This window comes from Euprymna scolopes, chromosome 3 (genome assembly GCF_053919585.1).
Source record: "Euprymna scolopes isolate OS-2025 chromosome 3, ASM5391958v1, whole genome shotgun sequence".
In the NCBI taxonomy this organism is placed as follows: domain Eukaryota; kingdom Metazoa; phylum Mollusca; class Cephalopoda; order Sepiida; family Sepiolidae; genus Euprymna; species Euprymna scolopes.
In genome coordinates, this window is record NC_136484.1 from 25,613,499 (window position 1) to 25,627,033 (window position 13,535).

At 30.2% G+C, this 13,535-nt stretch overlaps 1 protein-coding gene across 31 annotated transcripts in view; it reads left to right on the forward strand.

Annotated features, from left to right (window-relative positions):
- LOC145253848 (phospholipid-transporting ATPase IA-like) overlaps window positions 1–13,535 on the forward strand; it is a 517,619-nt gene that overhangs the window by 341,763 nt on the left and 162,321 nt on the right. For all 31 annotated transcript variants that reach the window (XR_013863764.1, XR_013863763.1, XR_013863765.1 and 28 more), the window contains 6 exons: window positions 4,326–4,440; window positions 6,398–6,467; window positions 8,369–8,496; window positions 10,520–10,590; window positions 12,537–12,634; window positions 13,322–13,430. Coding sequence is in view for 28 of the 31 variants with exons in the window: in XM_080112987.1 (XP_079969113.1) it covers window positions 4,326–4,440; window positions 6,398–6,467; window positions 8,369–8,496; window positions 10,520–10,590; window positions 12,537–12,634; window positions 13,322–13,430 (591 nt within the window). In the remaining 3 variants the exon portion in view is untranslated. The remainder of the gene's footprint in view (window positions 1–4,325; window positions 4,441–6,397; window positions 6,468–8,368; window positions 8,497–10,519; window positions 10,591–12,536; window positions 12,635–13,321; window positions 13,431–13,535) is intronic.

The following is a 13,535-nucleotide window of genomic DNA, read 5'->3' on the forward strand; positions in this document are numbered from 1 at the left end:
ATAAACTCTAAGTGTGGTCACAGCACAGCAATATACAGTTTGAAATAGATGGCTAGAGAAAGAGAGTAACAAAGATCTTGCTGAGTGATGCCAAGACGTGTTCAGCTATGACAATATTAGAGATGTGCTTTATTCAACGCAAATCGTTGCCGACAATAATGGTGAGGTTATGTTCATATTAATGTTGTGGAGGGAGTATTTTTCCTCTGCAAAATGCAAAGTGGTATACTTATCTCTATATAAATAAAATGAACTCATTTTTTCCCGTGTGAGTTTGACCTTAATAGGATTAAAAATCACGACATTACATTCAAATGTAATGTCCCCACACTTCAGCGCAGGATCTGAGGTGTGCTATAGACCTACTACCCTTACAGTTCCTTGATATTCGTACATTTCTATATTTTTTCTGGTGAGAGTTCACAGCCACAATCGATTAGAATCAATGGAAGTTGTAAAATCTTTTCTCTCTATTCGATTCATACTCCACCCGCAACCACTTAATACCACTGCGGATATGTCCACAGGGGAATATACGAGGAATACCGGTTTGAGTTCTTAGTTGCTTAAAAAATATGGATTAGCATTTTTTCGTCGAGTGAAACGAGCCTTTACATTCCAGTTATTCTGTGGGTTACTTGTGCCATTTTATAAATTTCTTCTTTTTTTCTCTTTTTCCTCCATTTATATTTTTTCTCTTTTTGTAGGGGGGGAGTGTGGAGGGTTGCGTTCTGAAGGATTAATGTAACGAAACAAACTAACATTGGATTCCAGTTTTTACAAGAAACTTTAACAGTCGGCCGCCAGCATTCTCCAAATCTTGCACCGATTAGTCGCTTTAATATTTTATTTGCTGTCTTTATACTTCTATTATGTTTGCACTGATTTCATATGCGATGCTAGGTGGGGAGAGCTGACTTCCTATTTTCAGATTAGTTACTTATTCATTATTTATTTCTATACATTGCATTTCTGAGAGTTTCATTAGCACAATTACTACTACACTATTGCTATTGGAATCAGACGACATTCAAATTGGTTAACAGCGACACCAACATTAAAAAAAATAAAAAACACGGTCAGTTTTCTGGTTTATTTATTCATTTTTTTTTTTTACGTTGAAACAAAGAAAAATAAATAAATAAAATCTATTAAACCTATTTTCTTTATACACGGTAAGTTTTACATTTTTTAATTTTGTTTTTCCATTTAATAAAAAACAAAAAAATTAGTATTAAATAAACATATCTGCATTTTACGCGGTAACCTTTTGGGGTGTTTTCTTTCTTTTTTTTTTTTCTTCCTTTTTTACCTTTGGTATTTTTTTGCGTTCGTTTTGTTTTTTTATTCCTTTCAATTTTACGCGTCATATATTAGCTAAACCAGGGCGGGGGTGGGGGGCATCCATAAATATAAAAGCTAAAAAGCGTGTGTAGGTATTTCTTCATTCTAAACTCGGCCTCCTGCTACTACGACAATGACGTCCTGTTTGACCTAGAAAACCTTGACATTAGTTTCAACCACCTGCAAGTGTTTTTAAAGGGTTAATTTTATCCGTTCTCACTTGTGTGTCTCTTTGGCGTAGAGGTAACGTGTCAGGCATTTTTTTTTTTCCGCCTTAGCCTTGATGCTTCGGGTTCTAGACTGTCTTCCTACCTAAACCTTTTTCCCTCTTTTACACTTTTTTTTTTTTTTTTTTTTTACATTTGTTCGCGTTTTTTTTTGCTTTGTTTTGGTTTTTCCAATTTTTTATAACATGTTTTTTTTTTATAATATTAAAACAGGCCCTCCCCCTCATACATACACACCTCCAAACACCTGGGCAATGCCAGGTACCCCCCTCCCCCGGCTAGTTCACAATATTTGGCTTCAGTTGCCAGTCTGTGATTCATTGCTACATTGTGTACAGATCTAAATGTTGAAAAGATTTATCTGGTGCAGGATCTGTTCTTTTTCCTTTGAGAAATCTGACAATTTTCAATGCATTCAGACATCAAATTTGAATAATTGGTAAAGTTTGCATTCTGTAAGAAAAAAAACTGTGTGTGTATATATATATATATATATATATATATATATATATATATATTAGCAAAAGTACCCGTCGTTGACTGGGTTCAAAAACAGCCTACAGAAAATGAACTGTGATTGATGAAAGTATGATAGGTTATGAAAAGGAGGGGGTTGTAAAGAGATAGGTTTTGATACTCAAAATTTTTCCCTAAGCAAAATATGATGAAAGTAAAGATAATTTTCGCGAAAATATATTTTTTATATCAACTTTGTTTCCATTCGTAGCCAAGAATGACCAACAAAATGATGTTTCCTTACAAAGAGAAAATGTTATATATATAATAATATAAATATACAAGAAATAAATGTTACCATAGTTAATAAAAGTTACTTTTAGTGTAGAAAAGTTCATTGGTTTGTATTGTTAAGTAGTTTGTAAAAGAAAATTAAAAAAAAAAGATTTTTGTTTTTTAATTCACGGATCGGTTTAAAAAAAAATCAAAATGGCAGCGACTTTGAAATGGAGAGCCCCGTTTTCAATTTGAAGGAGGGGAACCTGAGCATTCTGTGTTAACAATTTAAGAGAGTTCCGTCAACCTAAGGAATATTTCTAAACATATTTTAATGTTTTCTGTTATTTTGTGCTTGAGGAATATTTGATTATGACATGTGTAGTTTATATAAAAATTCATTTAAGTAGTTATCGCTTCAAATTTCGTTTTAATTTCAGTTTGCTGAAATTATTTCAAGTAAAGAGGATTAAAAACTATTTCAAAACAAAATAAAAACATGGACTGAACTTTTATTGACTATGGTGACATTTATTTCTTGTATATTTATTTTTTGGGGTAGTCGTTTGTTGGCTTTTCTGCTAAGCACTCTTACTAAATAATATCGACAAAATATCGAAAAACAAAGAAACAAAAACAGTTTTGAAAAATAATGAAGCTTTACTTACTTTAATAAAATAATCCGAAACAGCAAAGTGGGATATTAAAAAAGTAAACGCGTAATTACTTTAGTTTTTTAAAGCAAAGAATCGATATGAATAAGAAAATGGTGCCCTTTTCAAGCAGAATGGCTTCGTTTCAGTTTTACAGTATTGAACGGTGTAGTATTGCGCCGTCGAATTCAGGGTTGTACTATTGTAATGTAAAAAACACGCAGAAAGGGTTGTAATCGACTGAATTCCTTCTAGTACACTGACAAAAAAAAGCTTAAACAGATATATAAATAAAAATAAAAAGGTTATGTAAATGTTTTTATAAAAAACACGTAATCACGTGAGCAGGATTTTTTCCTTCTTTTGATACGATAACAAGCAACGTTCTTATTTTTTATTATTTATCTATTTTCGAAAGAGTGCCACGTGCAAGTGGGGAAGGAAAAAAACATTTACGCAAAATTTGTGTTGAGAATTGTCTAAAGTTTCGACTTTTTTTGCTTTCACTTTAATAAGAATGTGAATTTATTTGACACAATATGATTCAACTCAAAAAAATAAATAAAAGCTAACATGAATTAAGATTAAAGTTAAGGTGTTATTGTGGACCCTCACCCCTTTTAAGAAACCTTGTTAAACTTTGTGACATATTTACATTCTATGGAGGTCAGGCACGAACGAACACCCAATTTTATTGTACCATATTTCTTCAAACTGAAACCTAATTATCAAAGTATACTTACACAAATAAATATGAAAAGTCTTTGTTAAAGTTTGTGCCATATTTCCATGGAGTACATGCGTGAACGCAGACCTCACAATTTTATTATACCATCACTATTTAAGTTGAAACATACTTATCAAAGTATTCTTATGTACATCTATATCAAAAACCCTTGTAAACGTTTTTTTTTCATTTTTTATTTCCGTACTTTGGGGGCCATGCGCGAACGCAGACCCCACAATTTTTATGAACCACCGTTCTGCCAAATCAAACATACCCATTCCTGATCCTCGATATATGTAATCAGTTTTTTAAAATAGTCAACCATATAGGAGTCTATTCGTGACCACACACACACACGTTCAGCTTTATATTATAGATATATATATACCAAACAAAATTCCAGGCAAACACATCTTTTTATTTAAGAAATAGGAATATTCTTATAAAAGGCAAGGCTTGAGGATTTAATAAGATTTGTATTTGATAAATGTTAAGCTGTTAAACAACTTCCCATCAGTATTTTCCCTTGTTATAACTTTTATGTAAAATGTAATTAAATAAAAGTAGACCTGATTAAAATGTATTAAAGAAAAATGATTATTTCAATTTATTTAAATTTTAATTGTTTATTTTTAATTGCAGTGTTAAAAAATGGGGACTGGCTTCCACTTAAGTGGATTGACGTAGCAGTGGGTGATCTGGTGAAAATAACAAGCAGCAAATTCTTTCCCGCTGACTTGGTATTATTATCTTCCAGGTAAGTCAACCATATTGCACAATTTTTTGTGTTCATTTATTTTATCATTTCGTTAATTATCGTTATTGTTTTTGTGTTATATCTTTCTACATACACTGCTACAATTGGAATAAATTTATTAAAATATTTACATTAGAAAGACAATTAAAAAAAAAATAATTTAGATTAGTCAAAGAATCTACATAAAATTAAGTATTTATACATCAACATCTCTATGGATGGAAGTGGTTTTGAATTTCTATATGACCTTTCTGAGAGGTTAAATAGAACCCTCCTTAAATCGAAAGATATTTTCATTTTTTAATGTCTACCGAATAGTTGAGGTAGCAGGTTCAGTTCACAGGAAAAGGCAAAGTTAAAAATTGGAGGAAGGTATGAGGATGCATTTGAAAGAAATGGGGATAAAGACCTTGCCAGAGATAGTTTACTTTAATTTCTTTAAGCAGACCAACACATGCCAACCTGTAAAACAGGCATAAAACTGAATATGATAATTTTTCACAAATGTGAATGTTACTTTAGTTTCAAAGTTTTCAGTAGATTTTGTATTCTCTTCAAAATAGACAACACATTCCTTTTTTTATCAGTGATGTACTTCATTAACACAACTTTGGTCTTCAATTGAATTTAACTTTAATCGGTTATAGTCAGCTAACGAACTTAATTTCTGACATTGCACTGCCAGAAGCGGTGACAAGGCAAATCAGTTCCTTTGCTTTTATTCTCTCACACCTATTTCTCCTCTGTGCATGTACTTTTTTTTTTTTTTCCAATCTTCCGTTCTTAATTTTTATAATTTCATAAACATATTTTTTATAAAATTTCAAATAAAATAAAAATTGAATTTAAAATTTATATTTCTTACAAAATTTCAAATAAAATAAAAATTGAATTTAAAATTTTTGCAAGTAAAAACTAATTGTTATTTTTATCTGTGTAATTATGTTAATTTTCATTGTATACTTTTCCATAATGTCCCATTTCAGTAAACTGCTTCACAATAAAAAATACCAAAGACAATAAAAGTGAAGCAAGTGATTTGCCTTGTTACCACTTCCAGTACCACTATGCTGGAAATTAGGAAGTACATTAGTTGACTATAACCCTTTAATCTTTTGTGGACAGCCATTTTGTTTTCTCTCACATTTTGTAATCTCATCTGGATTTCTGGATTTTTATCTGACTTTTATCAGATTATTCTTATTTTAATTTTGAGGACTCCCAATGTTTTATTGTTCACAAACTCTTTAAATTCAGGCAGTAATTTAGAAAAACAAACATCTAAATTGAAAATAACAAACAAATATATAAAATTAGATTTGAATGTGTTTTTGATTCATAATGAGGGTATGACCACAAGAATTTGGACAATCTTATTTATAACTACATGTTTAGGACAATCAACCAATGAGAAGCCTTCAATCTCATTATAAAAATATCGAATTTTGGATTCAAGTCAGTTCACTATCAGTCTGTCTTGACAAGGCTGAACCCCTGCTGATCCGGACTACATTGATTCTTTGTTGATCTAATGGCGCCATCTTTGTTCTAAAGAATTACTCAACACTTGAGATCATGACTTCATTGATTCTCCGCCAGTTTGATTCATTACCACCATCTTTGTTCAACATAATGGCTCAACACTTAACATCCTTATATTTAGGCAATAATTTAGAAAAACAAACCTCTTAATTGAAAATAACAAACAAATGTATAAAATTAGATTCAAATTAGTTTTGTGTCAAATAAAAATGAAAGAAAAATAAACGGAAAATTTTATCTAATTAAAATAAATATTAAAGAATACAAAACTGTGAGATTCCAAAAACTAATTCAATAAAAAATTTGAAAATTAATTTGTGCTTGATGTGTATATTGTTGCTATCTTAATATGTTGATTTTAAAAAATCCTGAATCCTGTCTAATTATTTTATTTTTTATCTTTTTTTTTCTTCAGTGAACCTCAAGGTATGTGTTACATAGAAACCTCTAACCTGGATGGAGAGACCAACTTGAAGATCCGCCAGGTAATTTTTTTTTTTCATATTTTCATGCGATAAAAAAAAATTGTAATGATTCTTTTAGATGAAATTTAGTAAAATTTTATTAAAAAAATATATATGCTGTATCTACAAAAACGTAATTAAATTTCCTTAAAAATTTGCTTTAGATTATTGAGGAAAAATGTTTGTGTAGATAATGCAATAATTCAAAAACTATTCATTAAAATAAAGACCCTTATTGCCTATGACCTTCTAGCTCTCAGATTTAGTCAAAATACCAATCTTTCTGCATTGACTCATAGAATTCTTGGCAGGCTTCAACTTCAAAATATCACACCCAGCAACACTGTCCCAAACAATTTCATCCATGCGACCCAACACGATCCTAAAGAACTCTGTCAATTCAAACTGAACATCTCCGTTGAATCAACATGATATGATCCTGAACAACACCGTAGATTCGAACCCAAACACCTCCGACGATTCTACACTAACACAATCCCGAACAACTCTGTTTGTTCAACAACACACGATTCTGAACAACTCTGTTCATTTGAATCCAAACACCTTCGACGATTCGACACGATCCCACACATAATGACATGTTACCAGAGCAATTTTTAGAGTTACTCTCCAAATGACTGTTATCGCTTTTTTTTTTTTTTTCTAAGCCTTTGGATGAATTCATTTTCACCATAAGTAAGCCCGAATTAGACATTGGCATACAATTCTTGAGCACTTCCACACATGCTCGTCACAATTGACAGACTCAAATTGACAATCTAATATCTTCTATGGGTGCTGGTGTATGAAAGGGATCCCAAATTTCTGACATCAGACAATTTAGGTCACATGATATTAGATGAGCAGTGTAAACATAAAATAATAAATCAGGATTAATATGGATATAAAAAGCATGAGATTTGGGGAACGTATAATGATACGAAAGCCTTTTTAATGGAAAAAATATACTTAGAAGCAAACTTCCTGTGTTCTATTTGCCTTAAGAGAAATGACTGAGGTGAAATGGTCCAAAAGAGTGATACACATTGTTGTAGATGCTTTTCATGTAAAGGAAAACACATTTCCATAAAACGTGGAAGCTTTTTGAAAAAGAGTTAAGCTTCCACTATAGGCTTTTATACAAATGTTGTGTACAAAATGAAGGGGTGAGATTTTGCTGATTGTCAGCTTAGTTGGGGGTTATGTGTAAATGTGTTAAACTTATTGAGCTATGGAGAGATGGGTGGTTAGACTGGAGTATTAAGTCAAGCATGTAGGTTGGACAGTGTTTTTAGTCATGACTAGGCATGAATTAGAAATAAATCTTTGAAAAGTAAAAAAAAAAAAAAAAAAAAAAAAAAAAAAAAAAACAGTCCAAAGAATTTCCTTTTTCATCGAGCAATGAAAAAAATATCTTTAATAAAAAATAGTTTGGCTTCTTTAGTTAATTCAGCACACATTTTCTCACTGGGGTCTTAAATGACCAAAAATACAACAGCTTATCAGAAGGAAAATTTGATTGATAAGTGGTAAAAGAATGACAGGTACAGTGTTTAAACGAATTGATCAAAGTTTATCTAGTTAAGAGTAGGATTGAAAGGGAATGGACCCCAAAACCTCACCCACCCAAATGTTCCACACTTTTGAGGACCTTGTGCCGAATTTGTAAAATTTGTTTCACGTTATTTACAAAAAAATTTTCAAAGATTTATTTTTAATTCATGCGTAGTCACGACTAAATACACTGTTCGACCTACATGCTTGACTTTATACTCTAGTCTATCCCCCTCTCCCCAGAGGTCAATAAGTTTAACACATTTACACATTCATTTTTTTTTTTTTTTTTTTTCCCTTTTTCTTTATATTTTTAATGCAACTTTAAAATAAAATTAAAAAAATTAAAGTATTTTGTCCTTTCCTAGGGTGTGCCGCAGACATCCAGGTTACTGACACATCAAGACCTGATGGAAATCAGTGGCACCGTTGAATGTGAAACACCAAATCGTTTTCTTTATGACTTTGCTGGAAATATTCGGCCTTCAGGCAGACAGTAAGTTCGTCAATTTTTCAATATATGAAACATTCTAAAAGTAATGCCTCCTATTTTTATTCCAACCAAATGGATCAGAGTGAAATGAAGATTAAAAACAGACGCATTTGAACACTCTTTCTATATATATATATATATATATAAAAAAGATATCAATTATTGCTAAAAACAACAAAAAAAAAATTATGCATTTTTTATAAGGAAAATTTTATTTTCAAAGTTTCCAGCAAATTAATTTACATATTTTGTAAATATATATATATATATATATATATATATATATATATTACTTGGATTTTTCAGACTACTGTTCTCATCTTGAGTGTTATTTTCACATTTCGGTCGATGTAACCTCCAACCTTCTTTAGGTGTATCTTGTTGAACTCGGGAATATTTTTATTTTATTTATTTATTTTTTTTTGAACTCTGGAATTTGGATGGAATTTCAAATGGAACCTTTTATTTACTTCATGGAGGGTAGCATGCTCTCGTTCCGTCAGCCATGTCTGGATAGAGGCCCTAAGTAATTTACAATTGTATTTTTCGGTTGCCCACACTAAGAATTGAACCTTCAACCACTATGCCACGAGTCCTTTTGTCCGAATTCCAGAGTTCGACAAGATGCATTTGAAGAAAGATCAGAGGTTACATCAACCGAAATGTTGTGAAAATGACACTGAAGATGGGCAAATCCAAATATGAATAACCAATCCTCATCTTAACAATTCAGAAACATATATATATATATATATATATATATATATATATATATATATATATATATATATATATATATACACACACACACACACATACCTTTGGATAAAAGTAAATCAAACTTAATATAGCCCATTCCTAGAGCTGTGTGTTCAAAAATTGATGTTGATTGGTCAATTAGTTTAAGAGTTAATCCTGTACATATATAGACATATACACATACATAACTTCATATAGATATATTATTAAGAAAGCACGTTAATTTTATTTGTTTTTAGCACTCCCGTCTTGACAACAATTAAATAATAGGCACTTCGTTATACTAGCAAAAATGGAAATATTGAATTTCAAGTAAAACTAATGGTATCTACTTAATTGTCATTTTGCAGTAATGAATATATACAAAAACTTTTAAAAACAATTGGGTAGAAAATTAATTAGTAATGAAGTTTTCAAAGACGCACGAAAATTGAGTTTTGCTAAATTCTAAGATTTTCAGTTTTCAGAAAATAATTATCTCCCTTGTTACGATTCAACCTTTTTTGTTTTGTTTGTTTTTTTTATTTTATTTTTTTTTATATGTAAAATTCGATTTTAGCTAATAGTCTTAGAAAACTATTTTCATTAATATTTAATTTTTTACCCTATCGTTTTTCGTAATTTTTGGATATCTTCATTACTGGGACATGACAGTTAAGTAGATGCCATTGGTTTTACTTGATATTCAATATTTTGATTTTTGAATTTCGTTATTATAATGAAGAAGCACCGAAAAAATATTTATGGATTATATGTGTTACAGAATAGAGATGTCAAATTTAAAAAAAAAAAATCACGTAAATTAATCAAGCTTTTTAACTAAAAAAATAAAACTTAACAATTTTTTGGATATGTTCATTATTGTAACATTACAATTATATAGATACCATTGGTTTTACCATTATAATGAAGAAACGCCAAATAATATGATGGTGCAGATACAAAAGTTGTTGAAATAATTATAATTCTTGGCAACATTGAATGCTAAGAAAATATAAAATAAGCATACTTTGATAGACAGGTTTGCTTTTTGCAAGCCAGCATACTAGGATAAACATACTCTGACTTACAAAAAATGCCTGAGCAACATAAAACGAACACAGTTACTTAAAATTACACACGTTTTTGTTTTTTTTTTTGTTTTTTTTAAAGGATCGTTTTATTTATACAAATATTTTTACATTATGTCACTTATCAGAGGTGCAATGTTTTTAATCATATAACATATCAACTTGTACTTGATTATTATATTAAATTATAATTTCAGGGCAATTCCACTGGGACCAGACCAGTTGTTATTGCGAGGGGCCATGTTGAGAAATACTAAATGGATTTTTGGTAAGGAAGAAAAAGTATATAATTTTAATTAAATTCTGCAATTGTTTAAATATTCTACAACATTATTTACCAGCTTAATAAAAGTCTATTTTGTTTTTGCTAAAAGTATTATGCCTTGCCTATTTTTAATTTTTAATAGCATTATCCTGAAAAATCTCAAAGCTTTTTTAAAAATATATTTTAGGATTACCTTCATTGAAAGAACAATCTACATGATTTAAACATAAATATTTCAACTTCATCTATATTTTCCTGTATGCCATTGCTGCCTTTTTTTTTCTTTGATTCTTTTTCCTTTATTAAGTCATGATCATAAAATTGTTAGCAATAGACAGACTCTACTAACCCAATTAAGAAATGCATAAAACTTAAGAATATCACGATAGTTAGTGATGGTTGGGTTGGGACTTCGGAAGGAAAATGCGGAACACTGATTAGGTGTAAGAAAAATATATTAACCAAAAAGATTACAAGTATAGGATAAAAGGTAGGCGGAGCTTACTATCTGGTGGTGTCCAATAGAGGTAATCATACGCATTGCGCACTACTAGTAATCCTGCTGATTCTATGGTATTACGATACTGCTCCCCGAGAGTGTTATCTCGCGTCATAATATTGTACTGGAAGAGTTCATGATGTAGGTAAGTTCCTGTCTCCCAACAGGTAGCCAATACAGAACTTTGAAAATATAAGTCATATATGTTCATTCACACAATTCTGAGGCACCATGTTTAGGAGTGCAGAACACAGTGCAAAAGGAGATCGCCAGTTCATCTCGGCACAAACACCACTGTGATTATGCAGAGCTCTATATTGAGAGTGAAATGGTTGCATTTGCGAGTGATTTTTTTTTCAAAGTGGCAACTAGAAATAATGAAACGCTTATCTTTTGGCAATTGTATTTCTTTCACCAACAATTTTCCAAAGCTCATACTGAGTAAAAAATATCTTTTCAACTTTGTTTTATTAAAAAAAAAAAAAAAAAGTTAAATTATTTAAACAATAAAAGTTTAATAGAACAATATATTCTTATTTTTTTTTTTTTTTAACGAAGGCTGTTTAAAAAAACATCTGTAGAAATTAGAATGTTTATACCTTCAAGTAACAACATAAAATTTGTTGTATATTTAGAAATAATGTACATACTCATCACAGAACGAACATGTCATATTCTAAAAATCATGTGGGTTTGGCTAGTAACAAAAATATTTGGTTATCAAAGGTCAAGTAAAGATAAATTTGTCCACAGAGCCTTGTTATGCAGAGGGTCTAATATGAATGCATATTGTCGCAGGTTTGGTCTGTTCAACCGCAGCATGGGGTGGTATTTAAGCAGAAACCATGAAATAATGTATAGGTAACAAAAGCAATTGTTTTGCTTTTGGTTTTATAGGTAACTCATGAAGACTATCAAACAACATATCAACTCAATGATATGGCATTCTTAAAAGGATACAAGTTAATTCTAATTTAATTTGTAGTAGTCATGATACTCTATATATTAATACGATAGCGTGTTTATTCTTTTGTGTGTCACGCTTTCCGGCAAATTTCATTGGTTGAGATGTAAAAACACACACACACTATCATATTGATATATAGATTATACTAAATGTGAGTTAATAGATTTGGTGAGTGTTTAATGAAATCCCAGGCATAATCTCCTCCTTCCTGAAAGGATTCAAGTTCTAATTCAATTTGTAGTAGTCATGGTATTCCTCGGTAGAATTAGACGATCAAATCTTGAAAATCTTTAAAAATGTTTCTAGAAACTTATTAATTTCACTATGAAAGTAATGAAAAAAAAAGGCTTAAAAATGTAAATGAATACTTTTTAATATATATATATATATATATATATATATTAGTTGAGGAGGGAAGCCTATTACTAAATTGTATTTCTGATGAATGCTATGTATTTACACTTTTTTTTTTTTTTTTTCTAGGTATTGTTATTTACACAGGACATGAGAGCAAATTGATGCTCAACTCGACCTCGGCACCTTTGAAAAGGTCCAATGTAGAAAAAGTCACGAACAATGCAGTAAGCATATATTGTATTTACCGATATATTTCTTTTAATGTATGAATAGGTGCTTGATCAGATTAGTCATGTCTTAAACTAATGCATTTCAAGTGAGTACTTTATTACGTACTCAGGTGTCATATCGAAATTAGTATAAATTCCAAAAATCACATACATTAATCTGGTAGAAAAATAATTACAAGTAAAAATAGAATTTCTAGAACTATCAAGTTTTATCGTATGTTTCAATGTAAAAGATTGTGCAACCAATTCAGTATGACAAACTGACTTATCTCCCTTGACTTGAATTAAGGGTCTGCCATTTTTAAACACAAGATGTCGGATTGTGGATGATTGTTTGTTAAAAATACATCTAATACATCTACTGGATCATTTTTCGGGATTTTTAGAATTTATACTACTTTTGATATTACATGCACATACGTAATGTTTTCACCTGAAATGTGTTGATTTAAAACCTCATTAATCTACACAAACACCCTTGAATATTCTTTCTTTTATTTAATTATTGTTGATCAAAAGAATTTACCAGTCTTCTGCATTTTGAAACCAATCCAACAAAGGCATCATTAAAAATCTGATTACAGTTGCAATTTTTTTTTTTTTTTTTTTTTTTTTAATATGGATTTTCCATCATTAAAAAAGACACAGTCAGCCTGATTGGTTTTTCTTCTATTATTTCAGATCCTTATCCTGTTTGTGATTTTGATATTCTTAGCGTTGTTGAGTGCAATTGCCAGTTTTGTGTGGACTCATAATCATGTTAATACAGATTGGTATCTAGGATATGCAGGTAACTATTCTTTCAACTAACAGACAAAATCTAAAATCCCATGAAATATAAATATTTAAAAATTTTAGAAAAAAAATATAACTTGGTTGAATTCAAGATTATTAA